This window comes from Staurois parvus, unplaced genomic scaffold (genome assembly GCF_062004578.1).
Source record: "Staurois parvus isolate SC_StPar_1 unplaced genomic scaffold, SC_StPar_1.0 ptg000772l, whole genome shotgun sequence".
Classification (NCBI taxonomy): domain Eukaryota; kingdom Metazoa; phylum Chordata; class Amphibia; order Anura; family Ranidae; genus Staurois; species Staurois parvus.
Genome location: NW_028318568.1, coordinates 956,877 through 984,655, shown reverse-complemented (window position 1 = coordinate 984,655; position 27,779 = coordinate 956,877). Strand labels below are relative to the sequence as shown.

General features: G+C 42.2%; 1 protein-coding gene across 1 annotated transcript in view; it reads right to left on the bottom strand.

Moving 5' to 3' along the window:
- The window catches only part of ADCY2 (adenylate cyclase 2), a 685,338-nt gene that overhangs the window by 174,351 nt on the left and 483,208 nt on the right, over window positions 1–27,779 (bottom strand). Inside the window, exons 17-18 of the mRNA XM_089654517.1 lie at window positions 21,834–21,953; window positions 15,445–15,629 (exon numbers count right to left, since the gene is read on the bottom strand). Of these exons, the coding sequence (XP_089510643.1) occupies window positions 15,445–15,629; window positions 21,834–21,953 (305 nt within the window). The remainder of the gene's footprint in view (window positions 1–15,444; window positions 15,630–21,833; window positions 21,954–27,779) is intronic.

Sequence of the window (27,779 nt, the reverse complement as noted above, 5' to 3'; positions counted from 1 at the left end):
TTACACCTGAATTCCGGGTTGGGCAATGAATGGGGGAAGTAAGTGTGCTGCAGAATTTGTGGGCTGCCAATCAGGATTTGCAAGCACATCCGGAAGGATACTAAGGGCTCCATGGGCCTGTGTGCGAATTCTTGGTGGCCACAGGACACTACTTGTGCTTGCCACCGCACCAGCTTGTACTGCACTTATGGGACTCGCCACGTCACCAAGTGATACTGCAGTGCTGGTATGTATAAGACCAGGATGGACTAGGCTGCTGGTGCTCGCCAGTTCACCAAAAGGTAGTGCGGCACTAGTACTGACACTCTGCTGCATATGAGAGTCATCATACGTTTGGACCACTTCAGCAACCTGGGAATGGGGTTGGGTACGCCTGATCTTAGCAGGGACCTCTTCTCCGTCGCCTGAGCTATCTGTCAGGGTGCCGCTGCTGTCTAAAGATTCGTATTCTGAGCCTGATTCTGTCAGGGAGTCTTCCCCTTCGCTCTCACCTGACATGCTCAGAATCCTGTAGGCCTCTTCACTAGAGTACCTTTGGTTGGACATTTTGGCCACTAAATTTATAGGTACCTAGTGCGACTCACAGGAAAAAGAGCGCCTGGCTGTCAGGGACTGCTTGAACCACTACAAAAAATTTGTTTCTGTGAACACTGCAGTTTTGTGTGTAATGTATCAAGTGACAGTTATCTACTGACTAGGGGAGAAGGGGGGGGGGCGTAGGGGCTAAACGCAGGTGCTGGCAGGTGTTGGGGCTGATCCCGTTAACGCTGCGGTTTTGGGGATACTATAGTAATGTGAACGCTGGTATAGTGCTGATCTGATCAAAGATATTGATCCAATCAGACACTATACTAGCAATGGAGGTTTAGCGTGCAAGTGAGCGTGTTCCTGGCAATCAAGGGGTCAAATGTGATTACTTGTGTACTAGCAGCAATCTGATGCTATATGGGAGGGGCACTGACGCTAACAGTATCGGAAGTCACCAGTGACACTAATACCGTGATCAGTAAAAATCTGTTCACTGTAATCAATGACACTGGTGACAGGGCAGTGAAGGGGTTAACTGGGGGGGCGATCAAGGGGTTAAATGGGATTACTGGTGTACTAGCGGGCAAACTGGCGCTATCTGGGAGGGGCGCTAACACTATTGGAAGTCGCCAGCGACACTGATACAGTGATCAGTAAAAATCTGTTCACTGTGATCAATGACACTGGTGACAGGGCAGTGAAGGGGTTAACTGTTAACTGGGGGAGGCGAACAGGGGGTTAAATGTGACCTAGGTGTGTTCTAACTGTCAGTGTAGTGCTTTGTACTCAAAATTCTTCTGTATTCTTCTCTGTCTGGAACGGAATGTGCCCAGGCAGAGAAGAATGACGTCATATCCTGTCCTGTGTAACTGTCAACACAGGACAGGATAGGACAGGGACCGATCATCCGATTTCAGTCGGACATCATTAGCTGAAACTGAATGATTGATCCCTTGGGGATCAAATGGTGACAGCCATGAAATAGCAGGGGCGTGCGCGCGCCCCCCCTGCCCGCGAAAACCTCGGGAGCGCAGAGCACGTTTAAAAACATGCTTTTGCGCAGCCGTGCCGTCCTGCCACCGTTTTAATGCAGTGGCTGTGCGGCAAGAGGTTAAGAATTACCACACTATGGGCATCCTTTTCTTTGGGTTTTTAGGAGCTAACAAACCCACAGAGCCCATCACAGAGGACAGCTGAGGTACTGCAGATGACCCAGGAGAAGGGGATTGCAGACCAGGCTGTGTGCTTCCTTAAAGGGACCTCCAGCTGACCACATTACTTATACGTGCGTATTATTATTATGCATCTGGTGAGTGCATAATCTTACCACATTCCTGGCACATCACCGAATATTGATTCTAGTACGTTAAGCACTGATTTGAGATCATATTCACCTGGATCTCCACTTTTGTCACTTTATTGACATTGAATTGTCATTTTTCTTGGAATTGACAGCCACTTATTGTCATGTGTTCACTACTGTTACTTTATTATAATAAGCACTTTATTTGATGTTTATTTATGATTGGTTCATTATTAGCAATATATTACAATAGCACTATATCGCATTAGCACCATATTTGTCCCTTGTCACTTTCATGGACATTCTATTGTCACTTTTGTGGAATTGGCAGTCATTTATCATGGTCACTTTATCACAACAGCTATAATAGCATTTCATTTGGATATTTAATTAAGACTGGTTCATCAACAGTACTTGATTTTCACTTTATATTGTGCATTTTTTTGATGGTCATTCATTTTTTAGTCCCATTTAGCGCTGCACCTTTTATATATTATATATATCCTTGTAGATGGCAGCAGATTTTTATCAAGAATGTCTTGGTACATTTTCCATCATCCTTCCTTAAATTACATAAAGTTTGCCAGTACCTGTTACGATCCGCCAGGTGGTGCCTCCGGCTGCCCACTTGACAGACCTACCCAAAGCGTGGAGTCTAAGTCCCGGTCTGTGCTTTCACCAGGGCCCCTGATGGTGGGGATGGACTTGTAACAGACCAGGACCAGGTCACAACCTCTGAGCAGGCCCACCAGTGGCAGATGGAACCTCCAGGGATGTATAGGTACCGGGAGAGCCAGATGTGAGGAGGACGGCGGGACCTAGCAGGATGGGTCACGAGCAGTGGTCCCGTGGGGTAAGCGAGGTACAGAATCGGCAGGCGGAGAGTAGTCAGGTCACACGCAGGGTCAGCAGGATAAGTCAGTCCGCAGATAGGTCAAACAAGCCGGGAGTTAGGAGGGGAGAAGGCAGAGTAGTCAGGGCAATCCGGGTCAAACACAGGAGAAGGCAGCGTAGTCAGGACAATCAGGGTCAATATTCAGGTACAGGAACTCAGGATCACAGATAGACCTTGCGGCAATCTGTGACAGTGCAGGGCATCTTTAAATATTGCGCCCTGCACTGTCATTGGCCGTCCAGGCCGCGCCCCCGGGCTGTCATTGGCTGCCCGAGGCGCGCCCGCAGCTCCTACTGTGCATGCGCGGCGTCCTGTCTGCTGCGGCCCGCCGGGACCTGGTGCTTGTGTCCCGGCGTGAGCCGCCGCTAGTGCGTGTGCGCCGGGGGAGGCACCGCAGCGATCCCTGACAGTACCGTATGCTGAAAAACAGCCCCACACCATGATGTTCCCACCTGCAAACTTCACTGTTGGTATGGTGTTTTTGGGGTGATGTGCAGTTCCAAACATGATGTGTATTATGGCATCCAAAGAGTTCAATTTTGGTTTCACCCTACCAAACTATATTCTCGCAGTATTTGTCAAAATGTTGTGCAGCAAACTTTAAACGAGCTTCAACATGCTTTTTCTTCAGGAATGGAGTCTTGCGTGGTGAGCGTACATACAGGCCACAAATGGTCCTTGGCTTTTGGACAACTCTTCTGATAATTTTTTTCATACCTTGCGAGGAGCACCTTGTCGTGGTCGGTTTATGGTGAAATGATCTTCTTTTCCCTTCCAGATTATGGCCCCAACAATGCTCACTGGAACATTCAGAAGTTTAGAAATCCTTCTGTAACCAATGTCATCAATATGTTTTACAACAATAAGGTTGCAAAGGTCTTGAGAAAGCTCTTTGCTTTTACCCATCATGAGATGTTTCTTGTGTGATGCCTTGGTAATGAGACACCTTTTTATAGCCACTGGTTGAGACTGAAGCAGGTGATATTAATTTGCACTCACAAGGGGCAGGATTGCTTTCTAATTACTGATAGATTTCAGCTGGTGTCTTTGCTTTCCATGCCTTTTTGCACCTCCCTTTCTTCATGTATTCAATACTTTTTCCCTGTGTCATTCCATTTTATTACACATAACTTAATTTTTTTAACTTATTTGTTTTGGTTTCTTTGTGTGTATGGATTGCATGAGTTATCGACATGTGGTTAAAATTCCACATAGATAGCACATTTAGAAATATATTTATCTAAAAAAACATAATCTTTTTATATAATCAGCATTAGAGGATAGGACAAAAGCTGTCAGCATGCTATTTTCAGTTTATTTATAGTTTTGCACTGTACAAAATATTAAAAAACAGCCTGATTCGTCTTCTGGTGCTGCAGGGTTTACCATTGTGTAAAACATTAGTATGGCTTTTTTGAATGGAGCATGGGGGTAGAAAAGGTGGATATAGTTGGCACTTGATGAGTGCCTTTCAAAGCTGCAGCTGCTCTTATTAACCCCTACAGCACTGGAAAATCACCACTGCAGGGCTATCTACAGGCAGAGGATTTCAGCTTTTAACCTAACACAGCAGCAACCAGCACACAGGACAGTTTTTACTCATGGTAAGTATTGTGCCTGGCACTGTTTAAAAAAAATCACTTCACTTTAGCTTTAGGCCCCATTCACACTTGGGCATTTTGAATCCTGGGCAAAATTTCCACGATGCTTCCCTGTGATTTCAAAACACTCTGCTAAAATGACAAATTGCAGAACCGGGTGTTCAGGTGCCATTCTTTTTAATGGTACCTGAAAACATGGTGTGGTTCTGCCTTATCTTCTTTTTGGCAACGTGCTTCGCGTGATGCGGTTTGTCACTATTGCAGCGTGATTTATCGTGTGACATTCGTGGCAGAACCACACTGCATTTTCAGGTGCCATTTAAAATAAATGGCTCCTGAATACACGGTTCTACGATTTGTCATTTTAGCAGAGCGTTTTGAAATTTTGGGCAGAATTACAGCGATTCTGTCCATGATTCAAAACACCATAGTGTGAATGGGGCCTTAAAGCTGTGCCAGGTGTGAGAACTTCTTCAGTGGTGTTTGAGCAGCGGTTAAGGGTGGATTTTTGCTTCCCCTAACTCTGACTTGCTATCACTGGATGATGAAGTAAGTAAAAGAGATGAGAAACATTTTTATTGTATGTTTACTTACATTTTTCTCTTACACACATGCACTGGTGGACTGATTAAGGGGCCAAAAGCCCCTTAAAATAGGTCACCAGGGAGGGAGAGACTGCCTGCTACCACATTCATGGGGGGCAGGTAGGAAACACATAAGCCCCTTCCTTGCCAGTACCTGTATAGAAGGGATGCTAAAAAACCTAATGTTGGTCAGTATTGGGCTGGGATGCACTGTGGGATCCTCATCTTTAGGGAGATCTCGACCTCCCTCAAAACATCACACTATAGCCGAAAGGAATGTGGGCTGGTATCAGCATGGTAGGGGCACACTCAGTACTCCCTAAATATGAAAATACCAACCTCTATACTGGCGTGCAAGGCTGGGGAAGAAGAGGTACATGCTTTTTTTTTTTTACAGAAAAAAAATTAACCATGGAGGTATTGAACCTGTTTGAAAAACACGTAATTAGCACTCTTTATGAGCAAAAAATTCACAGCTCTAAAGAAACCCTTTAAATACACATCAAATACTAATAAATCTTGCTTGTTTTAATTTCTGCAGTGCGAATCTAGTTTAATGTATATTTCTGTGGGTCATTCTTGTTTCAAAGCTAGCAAAAGCCACTTCCATAAGTATAGTAAATGTGGAAAATTAAAAACATATGATTTTTGTACTTACTTTAAAATCTTTTTTCTTGAAGCCTCTTCTGGGACAAAGGAATGTAGTAATTCTTAGATACTGGGGTTATACAGTAGCTTTTAGGAGGTTGGGACACTAGCAAACAAAAAAGTTAACCACACTTCCAACCTTCGTGCCTCAGTTTTGCTCCTCAATGAACGTCAAGAAAAAGATTTTTCCATATGTACAAAAATATTTTTTTTCTTTATCATTTATTGAGGGACAAATGAATGTAGCATAATCATTTGGAATTCCAAAAGCAGTCCAAGTGAGAAGCGGTCAACAGCCACAGTGGAATCCAACAGAACTGAATGCCATTCTTCCATGGTATCAGAAGGGATCAGAAACTAACTGAAGGACATACAAAAATAGAACTATCATGACCAAGGGGAGAGCATTGAGGATCGACCTGGCAATCCACATCAAGACAGGAAGATACGACTGGGAAACTGCTACGTGAAGAAAGATGGGCCTCATTTAGCATTGTGGAGGGCAACCAAACATCCACCATGATGAAAACAAGTGAAATAATAAATTACTTGAAGAGGAGAAAGAATCAACAGCTGAGGAGGTCAACAAACAAGAAATGGGTAGCAAATCAATCCCAGAGATATGCAACTCAAAAGATATATTATGTCCAAAGAAAAAAAATATTTGGACAACTGGAGTAAAAGCCTAAGTCTACCTTATGTAACTCTTGACTAGAAGGAAAGGAAACTTCTAAACATCTAAGGAAGATGTTACCTGATAGACAAGGACTCCTTTAAAGACACATACAGTAAGTGAGAGCCCCATCAGCAGAAAATCTAGTAAAGAGAGGGAACTAACTTTAAGCACAAACATTTAGAAAGTAGTAACTCTAACTCATCAACACCAGTATAAAGTTGAAGTATGCAGAGGTGAGGACATATAATAACACAAGCTGGCATAGAAAGACATCCCAACCATGTTTGTTTTTTTTTTTTTTTTAAATTAAACCCTATAAAGGAACAGAGTCCTCTGTAGAATAGATGTGGTAGAAAGCACAGTACTGGTACTAGGAATATTATTCTGATTGAGAATAGAAAGGGGAAGAAATGTAAGAAGACTTCTTCAGAAGACTGTTTCCTGGGAATAGAAGAGGAACTACAGTATGTTCCAGCAATCAAGTCCCATGAAGAAAGAAAGTGTGTATACAGAGACACAGTCAACACTGACAGCATAAGGCAGTAGGTCACCCAGTCAGCTACAGGAGGAGGTCTCACATTGTTCCTGAGGTGAAGATCTAGTAGCCTCCACACGAGATCCAGAGGAGGACTGTGATTGTACTATTGTAGTAGCAAATTAAGAATGGTGCTTTTCCTCTCCATCCACAGATTTCCTGTGTTAAGGCAGGTGTACATTCCCACCACCAGAGATATCAAGAATTACATTGCCAAGGGTAGAACCAAAGAGACATCTCTGGCAAAAAAAACCCCAGATACTCCTTGAGTGTATCCTAGATGTCCCAGGCACAAAACTAAAAGTAGATACTGTATGTGTGATTTGTTTAGTTACGAGTCCGCAAAAAAACGAAACAATGTTTTTTGTCATGCATATCTCCACCAACTAGAGATCCCTTCGCATGTGAAGAGACATTACACTCATGCAGGGGTGGACTGGTAACTCATGGGGCCCCCGGGCAATAGGGGATCATGGGGCCCCTGTGTCCTTGACCAAACTCAAAAAAGCCTATGAAAAAGGTACCAGGGGCATCTCATGGGGCCCCCTACTGACCCCGGGCCCTCGAGCAGTTTCCAAATGGACAGTCCGCCCCTGCACTCATGCAAGACACAAGCTTCAATGCATGTAAGAGACCATTACAGTTGAATCGTAGAATGCCAGACATTTGCTTCAAAAGCTCCAGAACACAGAGCTTTGTACTTGAAATAAAGGGGTCTCCTTTAATAGATTTTATCCACAGGGACATGGATTCACAGATCTGAGTCACCAATAACAGGTGACTGAGACCTAAGAAGGGAGTCTAACAGTCTGTCAGTGAAATCTGTAAAAGTAAGAACACCATCACCCTGTTGAGTGGTATGTTTGTTAAAGTGAATGACTGCAGTGTCAACAGTAGGCAGAGACTACTAATTAACAAAATCCCTTTCAAAGGGAAATACAGTATCTCCTTTACATTGTCAGGATAGCCTGATTCCAAATGGTTATGTAATGTAATGGAATGGAATGCTGTAATGAAATGTTTCAAATATTGTGTGGAATGACATTTTTGCAGCTAGTTCAAAAAGCCACAATGCCTGGGACAATAGGCCGATTCTTCATCTGAATGCACTACATCAGTCAGGTTAGAAACAACACCTTGTAAATCTGAGTCATTTGAAACTTGCTAAAAGAGAGACTCTTCAGGAGTAGAGTGTGAGGGCTTTGAATCTGAATCAGATATAACAATATCTGGATCAATATACCCTGTATATTACACCGAGTATAGAACATAAGATGTGTGGGGAGAAGTCACCTTTTTGTTGGCGGGGGTGTGGAGAGATAGGCACGTTTTATCACATAATGTGGGAATGTCCAAAGATACAAATATTCTGGAGAGAAGTGGTACACCAAATTAAAAAGATTACGGAAATTGATATTAGTCTGGACCCTGGAACCTGCCTTTTACATAATACAGAAATAGCAGTAAATAAATATAAAGAATCAGGAATATGGTATTTTTTCTAAATGCAGCCAAGGGATTGATTCCAAAATTTTGGCGTCAAGTAGAAGCTCCAAAAAAACAAGACTGGATAGTTAGAATGGACCATATTGTAAGATTAGAGAAACTGTTTTATGCCCAGGAAGATGGTATGGGGATATATCAGGCGAAATGGAAAAAATGGGAAGAGTTTAGATCAAGTGTGAATGGACGAGAGTTAGGCCTCTCTTTTTCTTGCCCCCTTATGATGAGAGCACGATTTAGAGCCTCTTTTTTCTCTTGCCAAAGAGCGGTGGATGTAGGGTGGGGTGGGAGGTTAGGGTGGGGGGGGTCACTATGGAGCTGCTAGTGGGGGGTTGGGAGAAATAAGGAAAATATGGGAAATGAATGTTTAAATTAGATACTGTTGTTATATGAATGTAGAGAATTTATATTGTGGATTTTAAATTTCCTAATATTTTGAAAATCAATAAATATTTAAATTAAAAAAATATATATATACCCTGTGCCTGGGACAAACAGAGGTGAGGGTCCAAAGGGTCAGAATTAGAACTGTGAATGGTGCAGGAGCACTCTTAGAGCTTCTCTGAGTAGATTGTTCCAGTACTTGTGCACAGACTGATAAAAATCCTAGGTGGATATTAGGGATCTTTTGACACATGGGAGGTCTCATCCTCACACTTCAGAACTATAGAAGGGTCTGCTGAGAAAGAACCTATAGTACTAGGTGTCCAAGCACCCATGAAGAAGTATGGGCTTAGATCACACTTTGTAGTGGACTGCACTCTGTGTGCCTTTAAAAGACATGTTTTACCCCATAGTAGAAAAACAAATAAACCCAAGCAAATGATGTAGAAAAGGGGCCTATGTGTTCAGAAGTGAAGTCTCTGAAGGCTGGCAATGACAGCTGATATATGAAGTGTTTCAGAAGCAAGAGCAGCAGCAGGAAGGTGCTTCCGCTAGTCTGAATGGAGGGAGAAAGAAGTCTTGATTGAAGTCACCAAAGTGAAAATATCTGCTGTGTATAAAGTGTCTTGATTGAAAAAAATAAAATAAAAAAGACTGGAATAAAAAGGCTAGGAAACATTTGACCAAAATTTTGACTTTATTAAAGAGTAACTCCACTTTTGCTGAGAAAAAAAAAACCTCTGTGAGTGATCAATGTACATTGCATGGCTGTTAACAAACTTTGTTGCAGACTGGATGTCGCTCCATTTCCTCAAATTGAACCTTTCCAAAACAGAGCTCATAATTTTCCCCCCAGCCCGTGCCCCCCCCACCCTCTCCATCACGACCAACAACGCCACCATCAGTCCCACCCCGCAAGCCAAAGTCCTAGGTGTCACTCTTGACTCAAACCTGTCCTTCCAACCCCATGTCCAATTGTTGGCAAACTCATGCAGGCTCCATCTCCGCAACATCTCCAAAATACATACGTTCCTAACCCCAGACACTACTAAACAACTCGTTCACTCCTTTATTATCTCACGACTCGACTACTGGAAGTCCCTCCTCACCGGCCTACCTCATCACAGACTATCCCCGCTTCAGTCTATCCTGAACTCGGCGGCCAGACTCATCCACCTCACCAACCACTTTGCTTCTGCCACCCCCCTCTGTCATTCACTCCACTGGCTTCTGATTGCCCAACACATTAAATTCAAACTACTAACACTGACATACAAAGCCATTCATAACGCTGCCCCAAACTACCTCACCGACCTGATACCCAAATACCACCCTACCCGTAATCTTCGCTCCTCACAAGACCTCCTACTTTCTAGCTCCCTGGTCTCCACCTCCCACGCCCGACTGCAGGACTTCTCCAGGATTTCCCCCATCCTCTGGAACTCACTACCCCAATCCATCAGACTGTCACCTTCCCTCCTCACCTTTAGGCGCACCCTGAAAGCCCATCTCTTCAGGGAAGCCTACCCCACCCTGACCTAACAGCCGATCTACACTCTACACTCCTCCTACCACTCCATCACCCCCAGCCACTTCCTCCTGTACCACTATCCCCTCCCTCCTAGATTGTAAGCTCGAAAGAATACGGCCCTTGAACGTCTCGTGTTTTGTCTTGTTACTGTATTAAAATAACTAAAAGTCAACTCACACATAAAACATTTATTAAATATTATATAGTGAATACAATATCCCTTCAAGTCGTGTCACTATCCTTCCCCTGAAGTACCAAAATATTAATATATTAACCGACTTAAATACACACAAAATCCACAAAAGAAAATCAAAGAGAAAAAAAAAAAAATTGTCCAAAATCTCAAACACAATGTCCAAAAATAAAGTCCAAATCTTGATAGATAAGTGTTCACTAATCCAAAGTGAAAATGAATGCCAGAAGGTCTTCATATACCTCAAAAAAGAAGAAAAAATCCAGACATAGTGTATTATCTTAGGTAACAAAAATAGTGTCACACGTGCAGCATGCAAAAACACTAAGGTGTCACAGCACTCGTTTCAGGATTATACCCAATATGTATCACTGCAAACCATATCCAAAGTGCATAATTACCCTAATTCCAATATAAACAGCATGTAGACAAAATAGGCATGGAGTATCCCCTTGTTCAGCCACTTCCCTTAGACCTCACACATAGACCAAGGATCAGTATATGAATCAAAGTAAAAAATAGATTTTATTATATCCACTTACATTAAAAACTAGTACAGCCGGCTTCCTGGTCCTGATGATATGTACACAGCAGGGCACGCAACGTAAGTGACGAATTGTCGTTCCCGGAAGTGCCGTGGTGGCCATTTTGGAGTCTGGAGCGCATGTTGTTTGGCTGTACTGGGACTCTTACTGCACCCCTGGTGCTTTTTGAGCTAAAAGATCAATGCTGGGAGAGATTTGTGGGGGTTTACCACTAAATGGCTGTGTACATATCATCAGGACCAGGAAGCCGGCTGTACTAGTTTTTAATGTAAGTGGATATAATAAAATCTATTTTTTACTTTGATTCATATACTGATCCTTGGTCTATTTGTGAGGTCTAAGGGAAGTGGCTGAACAAGAGGATACTCCATGCCTACTTTGTCTACATGCTGTTTATATTGGAATTAGGGTAATTATGCACTTTGGATATGGTTTGCAGTGATACATATTGGGTATAATCCTGAAACGAGTGCTGTGACACCTTAGTGTTTTTGCATGCTGCAAGTGTGACACTATTTTTGTTACCTAAGATAATACACTATGTCTGGATTTTTTCTTCTTCTTTGAGGTATATGAAGAACTTCTGGCATTCATTTTCACTTTGGATTAGTGAACACTTATCTATCAAGATTTGGACTTTATTTTTGGACATTGTGTTTGAGATTTTGGACAATTTTTTTTTTTTCTCTTTTATTTTCTTTTGTGGATTTTGTGTGTATTTAAGTCGGTTAATACAGTCAGGTCCATAAATATTGGGACATCGACACAATTCTAACATTTTTGGCTCTATACACCACCACAATGGATTGGAAATGAAACAAACAAGATGTGCTTTAACTGCAGACTGTCAGCTTTAATTTGAGGGTATTTACATCCAAATCAGGTGAACAGTGTAGGAATTACAACAGTTTGCATATGTGCCTCCCACTTGTTAAGGGACCAAAAGTAATGGGACAGAATAATATTCATAAATCAAACTTTCACTTTTTAATACTTGGTTGCAAATCCTTTGCAGTCAATTACAGCCTGAAGTCTGGAACGCATAGACATCACCAGACGCTGGGTTTCATCCCTGGTGATGCTCTGCCAGGCCTCTACTGCAACTGTCTTCAGTTCCTGCTTGTTCTTGGGGCATTTTCCCTTCAGTTTTGTCTTCAGCAAGTGAAATGCATGCTCAATCGGATTCAGGTCAGGTGATTGACTTGGCCATTGCATAACATTCCACTTCTTTCCCTTAAAAAACTCTTTGGTTGCTTTTGCAGTATGCTTTGGGTCATTGTCCATCTGCACTGTGAAGCGGCATCCAATGAGTTCTGAAGCATTTGGCTGAATATGAGCAGATAATATTGCCCGAAGCACTTCAGAATTCATCCTGCTGCTTTTGTCAGCAGTCACATCATCAATAAATACAAGAGAACCAGTTCCATTGGCAGCCATACATGCCCACGCCATGACACTACCACCACCATGCTTCACTGATGAGGTGGTATGCTTAGGATCATGAGCAGTTCCTTTCCTTCTCCATACTCTTCTCTTCCCATCACTCTGGTACAAGTTGATCTTGGTCTCATCTGTCCATAGGATGTTGTTCCAGAACTGTGAAGGCTTTTTTAGATGTCGTTTGGCAAACTATAATCTGGCCTTCCTGTTTTTGAGGCTCACCAATGATTTACATCTTGTGGTGAACCCTCTGTATTCACTCTGGTGAAGTCTTCTCTTGATTGTTGACTTTGACACACAAGCACCTACGTCCTGGAGAGTGTAATTGATCTGGCCAACTGTTGTGAAGGGTGTTTTCTTCACCAGGGAAAGAGTTCTTCGGTCATCCACCACAGTTGTTTTCCATGGTCTTCCGGGTCTTTTGGTGTTGCTGAGCTCACCGGTGCGTTCCTTCTTTTTAAGAATGTTCCAAACAGTTGTTTTGGCCACGCCTAATGTTTTTGCTATCTCTCTGATGGGTTTGTTTTGTTTTTTCAGCCTAATGATGGCTTGCTTCACTGATAGTGACAGCTCTTTGGATCTCATCTTGAGAGTTGACAGCAACAGATTCCAAATGCAAATAGCACACTTGAAATGAACTCTGGACCTTTTATCTGCTCATTGTAATTGGGATAATGAGTGAATAACACACACCTGGCCATGGAGCAGCTGAGAAGCCAATTGTCCCATTACTTTTGGTCCCTTAACAAGTGCGAGGCACATATGCAAACTGTTGTAATTCCTACACTGTTCACCTGATTTGGATGTAAATACCCTCAAATTAAAGCTGACAGTCTGCAGTTAAAGCACATCTTGTTTGTTTCATTTCAAATCCATTGTGGTGGTGTATAGAGCCAAACATGTTAGAATTGTGTCGATGTCCCAATATTTATGGACCTGACTGTATATTATTGTTACTGTATTGTCTCATGTACTGTCCCCCACTATAATGTACAGCGCTGAGCAAACCTTTTGGCACTATATAATGTATAATAATAATAATAATAATTTCTACCTTTTGTAATTCTGGAGGAATAACTGTTTGTCTGTGTCCATGTGAAAAGTGATTCTGTATGAGAGTGACTTTATAATTATCAACCAGCTGCTACACCTTCAGGACTCTAATGAGAAAGGCTGCAAGGCCTGCATCCCTTTAGAAACAAAAAGCAGCTGCAAAAAGTAAACTACTAAAGTAGGTAATAACACACTCAAGCAGAGTAGCTTCACTTGCAAAAACATAATTTTATTGATATCCCAATAATAATAGCTCAGGGTAATGATGTCATCACATCCGGAAATAGCTTCACAAGCTCTTTGCATGAGACATGTGAGGAGAGCCTTATGACGCCAGGGCAGCTTTATCAACCCCGGAAGAGTCTTCTGTTAGCTGGTAACATGACTACATACTGTGTTCAGTGGTATGGACAATGCACAACTATTGAAATGAATGCAATGCCGATTACACAGCAAACGGAGCCATTACACAAGGAAGGAACTAAGAGAGGCTGAACTGTTGGCAACCCTTGTTGTACGGTAGTAGTAAGTGTGAGAAACATTTACATATGATCTATATGTCATCTTATCCACACTCTACCAATTCAATTCCTCTCCTATAACTGACATGGTCTTCCTATCTGCTAATATCGTCTCTTGACATCATAACCACTGAATGTACTGATGGTCAGGCAGAGTTATAGCCTTACCATCATTTTAGGCAATTACCTGGATGAAATTCCATTTTGTTCACAGGACTTTGCCTTTACCTATACTTTGATGAATTTTCACAATGCTCTATAACCAGCTAAGACTCTAATTCTTTGCTACAACTATGCTTTGACCCCTTATTTGGTTTATTGATGCTTGATAGACTTATTCTGTGCTTTGATCCATATAGAAAACACATCATTAAGTATACCCTTTACCATATGCTGTTTACTACCCTTTGAGGGGAAATTGTTATTGCCCATAAGTGTTCCTCATTGGGAACATTTAGTGTCAGCCACTATACCACACTTATGTCTTAATAGACAGCATTGGTGCTTTACAACCTGGATTTTTTTGGTTTTAATGGTGTTTTTATGTGATTGTGTTAGGTTGTTCACTGTTTGAAGATATCACCTATTTTTATCAGGATATTAATAAAATTCTGTTTTTACATGTGAAGCTACTCTGCTTGGGTGTGTTGTTACCTACTTTGGTAGTTTACTATTTGCGGCTGCTTTTTGTTTCTTTATGCAATTTTTACGTTAACACCCACACCTTAATTTGGGTGAGTCTGAGAGCTTGTTTTAAGGTTACCTGGCCTTGTTATGATGGCACTTATCCATTTATATTAGTCTGCATCCCTTTAGACATGATTTCCCTTTGGAATTATCTCAGCCAAAGTGAAATGTTTGTTCCAGAGGATGCCAAAAATTAATGTAGATTTCTGGAAAAACCAGCAAGCCAATCACAAAAGCAGGCAATTTCTGGGGGGTGTTCTATACACCATCTGTGTACAGAACACCTCCGGGTAGCCATATTTCATTGCATTTTACAGAAAATTACAATGCTGCAGATTGAAAGGGAAGGCTCATTTTTAATTGCAATATGACTTATGTAGCAATTGTATATGATATATTATCATTTTTTATTTTTGTTTGCTATTTTATTCCCATGAAAGTGGAGTTACCCTTTAAAGCTGAACTGAAGTAAAGGTGTCCAAACTCCCAGGACACTAGCAAAAATGGGGGTACAACAGTTGAAGGCAGGGCTATACAGGGTCTTTCTTACCTTTTCATTTTTGCCAGTGCCTCATGAAAGGTTAATCTAAATGTCTAAGAATTTAAACATTCCTGTCTTTCAATGGACGATAAAGAAATGGACAATTATCGGGTGAATTCAAGGCAAATTTTGTGCCGATTCCTTAATTAATGCACCCCATAAATACACTACCACACTGAGTGCATTACCCAGTGATTCATGGGAAAAATATGCATCAATGCTCCCTTTGAATGCTTTACAACTTAGAAAAACAACAATATCTATAATACAGCATACCTTTCTAGAGGTATTGTAGCATACAGGTATCTGTTGTAAGCTTCAAACAGAGATACATGTGTGTGAAGAAGGATAACATTGTACACCACCAGAGCAATAAGCATGGTAATCATTTTCAGTTCATAATTTATCCGTAGAAAAGCAGAGCAAGAAATGAATCCGAGTATACAGCTGTATATAAAGTACTGTAAAAAAAACACAAAAGAAAAAACAGATCAAATAACTTTAGTTTGTTACATTTATACAGTATAATTGATGTGGCACGCTGTTTAAACTAACACTGATAACAGAATTTTAGTATATGCTTTTATTATGAGAAATTGACATAAAAACACGAAAGGCTGGCTGCAACAAATTCACTTCAATTACTGAATTTAACATGTGATAGAGATTAGAGATATGGTTCGAGTTTGCACTGATGTGTGGTACAACCCAAACTCTTGCAATTTGAGGAATGTTTAGTTGTGGTAAAGGCCAGATGTGTAGATATGTAGATCATACAGACAAGTTTTCAGATTCAGAGAATAGAGTTCAGTATAGAATTCAGAGCCTTATCAATTGCTCTACATCTAGAGTGCTTTACATGTTGACGTGTCCATGTAATAAGATTTACATGGGGAAAACTAAGAGGCAACTTAAAATATGTATAGGTGAACATTGTAGAGATATAAAATCTAAGGAACTAGATAGTAATCTGGCTCAACATTTTCTAAAATTTCATGGTAGTAAATTGGAAGGTATTAAAGTGAAGGGATTTTAAGCCCTTAATTTTCCATTAAGAAGAGGAGCGTTTGATAGGGAATTGTTAAAACGTGAAAAACACTGGATTTATAAACTGAACACTTTGCACCCTAAAGGGTTAAAAGCTGAACTAGATCTCCAAGTGTTTTTGCATTATTAAAACCTTGTGTCTGACCGGTCTAAGATCTCTTTTTCCATTGGTTACATTTAAGTAATGCTAGTGATCATTATACCCTGTTCCTCTTGGTTTGCCATAAGAAGTACTAATTTATTTATCCTCTTGGTTGCTTAGAAGTGTATTGACTCTTTGTATTGACCATTTTAAATGATTTGCTAATGGGTAAAATGGCAGCATATGACTGACATATATAGGCGGAGTTTTGCTTGATATAAATGAGTCTGCTAGCCAGTTTCCCATTGGTCCTGACGAAGCTGAGTAAGATACGCCCATCGGCGAAATGCATTGACGTCACATGTCAGTGACGTCATGGCTGGCAGCACACAATGGGGACACGGAGCACCACTCTATCCTCGGTGCAGACCAACCATCACATGTACCCTTTAGGAAGTGGAGCCTGGTCTGTGGAGGTCCTGATATGGCGGTCGCCTTGAGGACTCCAAGTACGGAGCCGGAGAGCAATTAAGGTAAAGCTACACTATTTTCAACTGATGGAGGAGTTGGTGAGTGGCACATTTACTCACACCTGGCGGACACGCTGGACACATATGAAGGCAGGGTCCTGCCAACAGAAGTCCATATATGGCGGTTGCCTCACAGACTCACAAGTCATTCATCATCCCAGGATAGTGACTTTACATTTTGCATCCAGTTGGCAGTAAGCTGCATATTTCTTCTATATTTGAGGACATGGCACTCATGTCTAAGAACTTTATTATAATCATAGCCACTGCCCTATGTGGACCTACTACTCTACTATTGCATGATACATTTTGAGGCTGTGTCTCTTGGTCCTAGGAATTGGCCTTGTAGGCTATCCGGATTGCATTTACTGCCTTAATCACCATTACCTTGATACAGGCATTCACATGTAGAATATATCCAATGTCTATTTTCAGTTGTCAAGTCTATTTTCCTATAGACTGAATGTGTATTATGTGTATCCTTCCCAGCTGGGCTTCTATTTCAATGAAAGTAGAGGTTACATTGTTCAATTTTAAGGATTGGTCTATGCATTGATATTGCATTTTTGTATGATACATGTATCCCCACCAAGGTGGTGCACCCCGATGTGTTTTGCTGTATGAGCAAAAGACCTTTGAGTCGTTGTCTCTACAGCATATTAGATTGTATGGCCTAGCCATGATGTCTCTTATTTATTTTTATTTTTTGGTTTTATGTTGTTTTTTGTACTGTCATACTGAAGTGATGGCTATCAGCAGTCTTTACTTAATGTTTCACATTGCTATTTTGCTAATCAAAGCATATTTTGATTACAAGTTTAAGTATAGCATTATCCTTTATGTAACTGCTTTTTTCTTGAGAATTTCTTGCTCACATTGTTTTGTAGGCTTTTTTGGTTATTGGGCAATACTTTATACTTCTAGCGATACCTATTACGGTTAATGCCTCCATTTTTTATATTTATTAAAATTCAATATTGAGTTGGCCTACCCTTTGCAGCTATAACAGCTTCAACTCTTCTGAGAAGGCTGTCCACAAGGTTTAGGAGTGTGTCTATGGGAATGTTTGACCATTCTTCCAGAAGCACATTTGTGACTGATGGTACTGATATCAGACAAAAAGACCTGGCTTGCAGTCTCCACTCTAATTCATCCCAAAGGTGTTTTATTGGGCTTAGTTTAGGACTGTGCAGGCCAGTCAAGTTCTTCCATCCCAAACGCACTCATCCATGTCTTTATGGACCTTGCTTTGTGTACTGGTTCGCAGTCATGTTGGAACAGGAAGGGGCCATCCCCAAACTGTTCCCACAAAGTTGGGAGCATGAAATTATCCAAAATGTCTTGGTATGCTGATGCCTTAAGAGTTCCCTTCACTGGAGCTAAGGGGCCAAGCCCAACCCCTGAAAAACAACTCTACACCATAATCCCCCCTCCACCAAACTTTACAATGCAGTCAGGCAAGTACAGTTCTCCTGGCATGTCCATCGGATTGCCAGACAGAGAAGCGTGATTCATCACTCCAGAGAACATGTCTCCACGGCTCTAGAGTCCAGTGATGGCATGCTTTACACCACTGCATCCGACGCTTTGCATTGCATTTAGTGATGTAAGGCTTGGATGCAGCTGCTCGGCCATGGAAACCCATTCCATGACACTCTCTATGCACTGTTGTTGTGATTATCTGAAGGCCACATGAAGTATGGAGGTCTTTAGCTACTGACTCTGCAGACTCTGTGTGCTTCAGCAGGTGCTGTCCCCGCTCTGTCATTTTACATGACCTACCACTTCGTGGCTAAGTTTGTTATAATACCACTAACAGTTGACCGTGGTGTATATAATAGCAAGGAAATTTAATTGATGGACTTATTGCACAGGTGGCAACCTATCATGGCACCATGCTTGAATTCACAAATTCTTTCACAAATGTTTGTAGAAGCAGTCTGCATGCCTAGGTGCTACACCTGTGGCCATGGAGGTAAATGGAAGACCTGAATCCAGTGATTTGGAGGGATGTCCAAATACTTTTGGCAATATAGTGTATGTGTGTTTGTGTGTGTGATGCCTGTTCATTTTGAAGAACCCATTAGGGGACACCCTGTTCCTTAAGAACTGACCAGAGTTTAGTTATTAGCTTTGATCAGTAGATGTTTTGTTTCTTTTATGCTGAGGACTTGGGGGCTGTACAAAGCCCTCCTGCATTGAAACTGTGTTTGTTTGCAGCTTTGCTAAATAAGGCTACGTTCACACTAGCGTTGTGTGCAGGCGGCAGAGAGGCGTTTGGGAATCGTTTTTACTGCTTCCCAAACGCCTCTGCCAATTCTGCACATTACAGCACATGGTGCTGTTCTAACGGGAGCGTTTGCGTCGCGGCAAAACGGACACCTCTGGTCGAGTCAGGAGGTGTTGAAGCCTCTTATTCTCGTCTATGGTGCCGCTCCGCAAGCGCCCGGCTGGCATTTGCGGTGCGGTTGCGGGGCGTTTGCGGAGCGGTAACACCACTCAAACTGCATTATAGACGTTTGTGGGGCGTTATTAACGCTCGGAAAATGCCTAGCAACCGCCGCTAAACCGCGCATGCGGCGTTTGCGGAGCATTTGCCGATCGTTAAAAAACGCTCCGCAAACGCCGGACCAACGCTTGCCAAACGCTATAGGGGCGTTTGGCAAGCGTTGGTAAAACAGCCAAGTGTGAACGAGCCATAACAGTGCAGGACAAACCTGCTTAGGCTGTTCCTGGGAATCCCTGTCTTATGTATAGTTTTCTGCTGCCACTACCAGTTGATCCTCTCTCTCTTACAATATATATGATAGTTTTTTTTTAGAAAGGGGTTCCTGAACATGGTGGAAGGTGGGTGGTGACCACAAATGAGAGTATGCTCTAGTCAGTTATTGCTCTTGTGTGCTGAGAAGGGAGGTGGAGCATATCCAAGCTTGTCTGTCCTACACAGACAGGCCGCAAAGCTAAACTGATGCCTGAGAATCTGAAATTGTGAAGCGACAGACTGGAGTCTCTGAAACTAAGCAGGGAGAAATGTGTATATGTGCAGACAACAGGTCCAGCCTGCTGACTTGAAGGAATCAGTTAACCAGAGAGGCAGAGACTGAGGCAACTCCATTTTAAGGAGGAAAAGACAGAGTGAATAAAGTACATAGACCAGATAGCTTACACACACATGTCCTCAAAGTGTACAGCTCTGTTATTTCAAAGTAATTGTTTCTCATTTTCAGACACTCTTTAATGACTGGCATGGTACCACTGGATAGGTGCAAAGCCAATGTAGTACTACATTTAAAAAAGGATCAAAATTCTTACCAAATAACTGCAGACCGGTTAATTTAACTTCTATAGTCGGGAAGATACTTCAGAGTTTAATCAAAGACCACATAGAGAGTTTTTGTTAGAAAACAATTTTTTAAAGCAGAACTTCACTCTCTCAATCAACATGGACTAGTTTTAACCCTTATGCTGTTAGCATTAGCAAATAGATAGGAAAGTATATCACATTTACTTATTTTAAACTTTTTTTCATGCCCAGTTGCCTTGGATGATTTCATTTATCCCAGCAGTCCTCGGGGGGGGGGGGGAGGAAGGGTTCTTAGCTCAGCCTATGCCTGAGCTAAGGGCAGATGGATCCCGGAAGTAAACAATACATGAATCATCTGCCCTTACTCAAGATGGCCACTGCAATAAATGCCAGGGGGTGTTTTTCAAAATGATTTCTTAGCAAAAACAAAAAACATGGAGACATGGATGTATGGGTGAGCTTGCTTTGCATAAAAAATTAATTAAATAGCATTTTTGGTTTGTGGTGCTCAGATGCAGTGCAGTACCACTTTAAGCAAAAGAAAGCACGGATTCACAAAAGACTGTAGTCAAACAAATTTAATTTCTTTAATTTAATGGGATGCCTCAAGACTGTCCATAATTTTAAAAGGGCACCCCATTCTAAAAGTTTTATATAACGCAGCAACATCAGAGGTGATTTATTCTTCCAAAGCAAATACACTTTTGCACACTGGTACCGAGTAGTATTCCAGTGTTTCTCTTCTCCCTCTTCCTTCCTGTTTTTCTCCATCGCTGAGGTAATGTGACCCCAGCACTGATGGAGAGGGGCAGGGGAGGATCAAACCAAAATGCTGTGCAGTCAGCTGACATCCTCCTTATCAACTGATGTCATTGGTTGTAAGGACGCCAGTGGCTAGAAGGTCGTAATGGTGCAAAATGAAAACCTGTGGCTTTGTGTAACAAAAAGGCAGGCTTGTTCCACCCGCTTGTATACAAGTTTTTGGCAATTTTTAGACATTTTGCCAAGGCACCCCTGAAGAAACCTCAAGGCACCCCAGGGTTCCTGGGTACCCTGGTTGAGAAAGGTTGTGCTTGCCTGTTTATTGAGATAGGCTATCAAGAAAAAGTATAAACAGTTGTAATATGGACAAACTGGGTACAGACACAAATAAACTATACCCCCACCCCATTAACCTTCAGGCCCCATGTAACACAATCAATGTTGCGAATGATATTTTCACACAATTCCTTAAACAAGCCTGTGACAGGGTAACTCAGATTCTCTGTGACTGCAACTGGTGGAAACAGCATTGTAGTTCCAAATCCAAGCTGCTCAAATCCAACTCATTCTTATCACATTAACATTTTATTGACCATGTGATTACTTTCACATGACTTCCAACTTGCATTGTTCTATTACTCACCTTACATTTGTGTCAATTGGATAAGTGTTCATAGGTTGCCATTGAAACAGTATAACAGACAGACCAAATACTGCCTTAAAACCAGCTGTTTTTATTGTATATATGAGTTTTTATCACAACTCTGAACCTATTTATGTACATATTAAAATTATGTATGATGTTATAGAAAAAGCAGGGAAAAGGGAAGAGTAAGGGTCTACTATGCTGAAGAGTGGATACTTAGAATTAACACACTATTCTATGTTCTGATTTCATTTATCATGTAAAACATTCTGACATGTTATAAGTTCTACTTACCGGTAGAAAAAAAAAGTTTTTTTTTTCAAGCCAAAGCTTATCGTTTGTCCATTCAGGAAAACTGATATTTGACATGTTGGGCATTACATTTATAGAAATGAACGCATCATCAAGGAAAAACTGCAATAAATAAATATATATAATATGGTTATTTTAAAATTGTTCATACAGTTTGACTGTAACATTATCGGATAACCTATGTTACTTACTGTACTACTAACATTTTAATAACATGACCTAGGTATGTGATTGTGTAATTTGCTGAGTGAACTGTTTTGCCACATAATATACTGTATACTGCTCAAGTTATAAGAGTCAATAAGCCTTTACAGTAACGTTAGACAATGCAGTACATCTAGTATATGAAAACTAGAAATAATAAAACATGAAATCATATCTATTTATCCATACTGCATTTTTCAAATTGTTCAGTCTGATATACTGGTTCTGAACATAAATGCATACATTTAAGGAGTTTTATGGAGAAAACATACACTTTCATTTTGTAACATAATCATTGTAATAGCAATACAAACAATAGTTATTTTTGACAATCCAACACAAACTTGCGTGAAAAAATCTTTCATGTTGTGCTGCCTGTATGTTGGACATCTCTTTTCACAACTTCCTGGATCTCCTGCACACTTTGCAGCTTCTTTTCTACTGTTTTCTTTTGATTTCTTTGGACTACATATCCCACTATATGTTAATGCCTGAAAGCAGTGATTCCTGTACTGACTCTGCCCCTTGAACCTCCTCCTCTCAGCACTTCCTATAGGAAGACAAGCTTTATAAATCTGTGACACAGGAGTGCCTATTCATAGGACATAGTAAATATGTCTCACAAAATTCAAGGAAGTAAATGTGTAGGCACTTGCAGTCTGCTTTCTTAACTGTAGGTGGTGCTCAACTGGAGTGGTATTACAGCTGGAGGGGAAGTCCAGAGAAACTTGATTTATCTATGGTTTCCTTGGTCCACTGGAGCAGCGTTCTGGTTGGCTACGATGTACTGAGGTGATCCTGGGAGCCATCTTGGGTCAAGCAAACGCTAATTAAGCCCCTGCTCCCAGGTTTTAGCACGTATTTGTGAAGTGGCTAGTGTAGGTAGAGCTCACACACTTGTCAGGGACAGCACTAGTGGTAGGGAAAGGTTCTAGAGGAGCAGGGGCCTTCAACTAGACCTCCTCAAGTACCCTCCTTGGTTGGACTGGCCATGCTGCACTCCATCTCCCTTGGCATGCTCCATCCCCAAATATACAGTACCTGGGGCATATTGTGGAGGTGGGAGGGTCTTCGCTGAACCAGCTAAAGTTTAGGCAGTGCAGGATTGGCAACCTCCTAAAACTCTCAGTGAGCTGCACTCTTATCTAGGCCTAATGGGGTATGACAGGAGGTTTATACCCAAGTTTGCACAGATAGCAGAACCCTTGACTCAGTTCCTATGTAGCCAGGCAATGCAAAAGTAAGGAGGGGCCTTGCCCTTTATTCAGTCCCAGTGGAGAGAGCCCCAGAAGAAAGCCTTCAAAGCTCTCAAAAAGAACCCTACATTGGCCGCCCTGTTGGACTATGCTAATTATCTAAACCCTTCCGGGTGTATACCGATGGAAGTCTGCAGGGTCTAGGGACAGTGCTGGTGCAGGAGCAAGACGGACATGAACAAGTGATTGCATATGCTAGCCGCTGCCTGCAGTTCACAGAATGCAACCCTCACAACTATAGCTCCTTTAAACTGGAATTACTGGCCCTAGTGTGGGCAATCATTAAACAGCTTGCAGAATACCTCACAGGAGCAGAGAGAGAGTTTTACACGGACAAAAGCTGCTTGCCTACCTAGAGATGGCTAAACTTGGGGGGCTGGAACAGAGCTGGGTTGTCCGCTTAGCTCCCTGCAAGTACAAAATATTCTACAAGCCGGGGAAGTTCAATGGGCATGCAGACGCCCTTTCTCGATACCCGGTGGAGCACCCAGGTGAGGAAGTAGACCTCAACAGGAAAGAAGTGGAGCTGTCATCCCCACTGCTGCTTCTCCCTGCAGACTCAGGGACCATTCAGAACACCTTCAGAGGCAACTTCCGAGCTGCACACCCTAAAAGATTGGGCCCAAACCGAGCAGCAGGACCACAACCATTTGCAGGTGCAGCGCTTTCTGGGCCGACGCTGCAAACCTTCCTTCTGGGAATATCAGAGACTCTCTAATCCAAGCCGTTTCTGAGACAATGGGATCACCGTGAGAACTGAAACACTGTTCTTTACTGGCAGGCCCAAATCCCCACCGAGTAGGAAACATTTTGCAGCTCGTGATCCTCCAGTCACATGTCCTACAGTTTGGCTGGGTGATGCACACTACCAGTGGCCATTTTGGGGTTGACAGGACGGCAGCATTGGTCTAAAGATACTTTTTCTGTGCACTGCTATTGGAATGGGTACAATGAGTATGTTGGGAATGTGTGGCCTGCACTGTCCACAAAACCCCAGCAGAGAAGGTCACGCTGATTTCCATCACCACCTCAGAGCCCTTTGAATTAGTCACCATGGACTTTTTGACGATCTTCAGATCCTCAGTGGGGTTCCGCTATGCCCTGGTATTCATGGACCACTTCATCAAATACGGTGTCGGGCATGCTCTATATCCTGGAACAGAATCAGAGGTCACTGACACCTACATGTAAGGGCCGTGGTGTGGACATATAACAATACCGTACACCGGGTCACTGGTTACACACCCTTCTTCTTGATGTTCGGTCGGTATGGCCGCCTGCCAGTTGATCTTCTGTTGGGCTCCCCAGAAAACTCCCAAGAATGCATCCCTGCTACATGAGTGCAAGAGCACTGGAAACGGCTGCAAAAAGTCAAGTGGGTGGTGCTCAGGAAACACAAAGACTTGGCTGAGGTCGCTGGGTGGTGGTAAAAAACTCAAAATATGAAAGAGGCAGCAAACTGAACCCTAAGTGGGAGCACGCTTTGTAATGGATGGAAAAGCAACCTTTTCCCTCTGACACGGTTATGCGATGTGGTTTTGGAGGACCCTACACTTGTCAAGCGTCGGCTCCACTGCAACCCACTGTGACCATGCATGCTGAAACATGGCGGTTACTTTGGCAAACCTTTCAAAAAACAGCAAGAACCCAGCTCCATGGATTCAGGAAGTCCCCCATGAGTGGTACCTGCCGCCCGTGGAGTTGGGAACCTGCGCTTCTGTGGGCCCTGAAGTTGTGGATCCGAGCCCTGAACCTAGACAGTTCAGGACCTTTGGCTCTGCAAGACACAGGTTTCGCTAAGTCCAACTCTAGCCCAGAGGAAGGGGATGCAGCAGGCTCTGCCGACCTGCAACCTTATGAGGCTTTGGAGGCAGAAGACAAGGGCTCTGGCAGTGACCCACAGAGGACATTTGGGTTCCACCATCTGATTAGGCCTAATCATGGACAATTACCTGCAAAGTTTTCTGATTATGCTGTTTAAGTTCTCTTGCATTGGTATTGCATTGTTGCTGTTTTATACTGTTCTGTGCAGTGTTCAATGCTGAGGACAGCATCTGTCAAAGGAGGAAGAGTGTAGGCAGGTGCAGTCTGCTTTCTCAAATTTAGGTGGCGCTTGACCAGAGTAATACTACAGCTAGAGGGGAGGTCCAGAGAAATATGGTTTCTCTAAGGACCCATCTTGGGTCATGCACAGCCTTTTAAAGTCCCTGGCCTCAGGTTTTGACATGCATTTGCAAAGTGGTTAGTGTAGTGAGCTTGTCAGGGACAGCACTAGCAGTAGGGAAAGGTTCCAAAGGAGCAGGAAATGAAAAGGGGCTTCACCTACACCTCCTCAAGCTCCCTCTTGGGTTGGACCAGCCACGACTCATGCCACCTCCCTTGGCAAGTGTTCTCTTCAGCTTGGGCCTACTACCTCTGAATCTCTGCTACATTAATTGTAAGTTTCTGGACAGGCATTTCACCCAGCCAGGCTGTTGTACTGTTCTGCAAGTCTTCAGTACATCATTTTCTGCACTTTGGCCTCAGTGTGATTACTGTCATTCACCCCGCTGCACCTACCCCACAAACGTATAGGGTCTTCAAAAATCAGGCTTACAAAATCCAAGAATGTTCAGATTAATAGGTGTAGGCTACCACAAATTTCAATTCCATTGACCATAGATACGCTTAAATGCTGAGTACCGTGCTGAAAAGGATACTAGAAAGTAACATTTTAAGTTTATTACAAATTGAAAGTGTGAGATAGAAAATTCATGTTGTAACCCCACATCACATAAAAAGCTGCTTGAGTTTAGTGAGCGTCTATATAATAAAATAGTGCTAACTTTAATTGTATTTTTTTGGCTTGTTAGACAAAAACCTTTTAAATTTTGGAAACAAATATATGAGTTCAGTATTGAGCTGGCCCACCCTTTGCAGCTATAACAGCTTCAACTCTTCTGGGAAGGCTGTCCACAAGGTCTAGGAGTGTGTCTATGGGGGTATTTGACCATTCTTCCAGAAGTGCATTTGTGAGGTCAGGCATTGATGTCAGACAAGAAGGTCTGGTTCGCAGTCTCCATTCTAATTCATCCTAAAAGTGTTCTATCGGGTTGAGGTCAGGTGCGGGCCAGTCAAGTTCCTCCATCCCAAACTCATTCATCCATGTCAAACCCAAACACGTCCATCGGATTGCCAGACAGAGAAGTGTGATTTGTCACTCCAGAGAACATGTCTCCACTGCTCTAGAGTCCAGTGGTGGTGTGCTTTACAACACCACATCCGACGCTTTGCATTGCATATGGTAATGTAAGGCTTGGATGCAGCTGCTTGGCTATGGAAACCCATTTCATGAAGCTCTCTATGCACGTATGTTGTGCTAATCTGAAGGCCACATGAAGTTTGGAGGTCTTTAGCTATTGACTCTGCAGACAGTTGGAAACTTCTGCACACTGTGCGCTTCAGCAGGCGCTGACCCCGCTCTATCATTTTATGTAGCCTACCACTTCGTGGCTGAGTTGCTGTTGGTCCCAGTTGCTCCCACTTTGTTATACTACCGCTAACAGTTGACTGGAATATTTAGTAGCAAGGAAATTTCACGGATGAACTTATCCCGGTACCTCGCTTGAATTTACTGAGCTCCTCAGAGCAACCCATTCTTTCACAAATGCATGCCTAGGTGTTTGATTTTATACACCTGTGGCCATGGAGGTGATTGAAACACCTGAATCCGATTATTTGAAGGGGTGTCCCAATACTTTCGGCAATATAGTGTGTGTGTGTATATATATATATATATTTTATACATGTGTGTTTTTACTATTTCAGCATACCTGAATACTCCTGAAGAAGCAAATATGCTTTCAAGAAATGCATCAAGTCTAACCACCTAGCCTCTCATGAATAATTAAGATTTAAACTGTAAACACGAAAACCATAATGTTCAGTAACTAGGTGACATGGAATTAGGCAATTCAATTTATATGGGTTATCTGTAGCAGATATTATGTTTTTAACAGGAATCATGTGATGTAATTTGAATTGATATTTATGCTAAACAAAATTATGCCTTTTGATATATATGAAAAAATTGGAGACAAGGTGCTTAATAGGGATGAACTAATCGGCCCTGGTTTAGTTTGCAGGCCATGTTTCCAATCCAATGTAAAGTCTAAAAATTGCAAACTTTAATCTGAACCCTACTGAATATATGTGGGGTGAATTTTGAAAATCAAATCTGTCCATTTTCAAGTCTAATAGGCAGGGGATTGTTAAAAAAAGGGCATGGGAACTGGGCACTGCAATAGGCAACATTTACCAATGCAAAAACATATTTTTAAAACACAGCTGAGAGAGGGTCGCTTTGAGCGTCACATTTCCACTACATGTGTAACATAGTTCCTACTTTGACACTGCATTTCCAGCATTTGCTAGAGGACACTGGAAATATTTTACGTAGTTTACTGTATATGGACAACAGTACCACCCA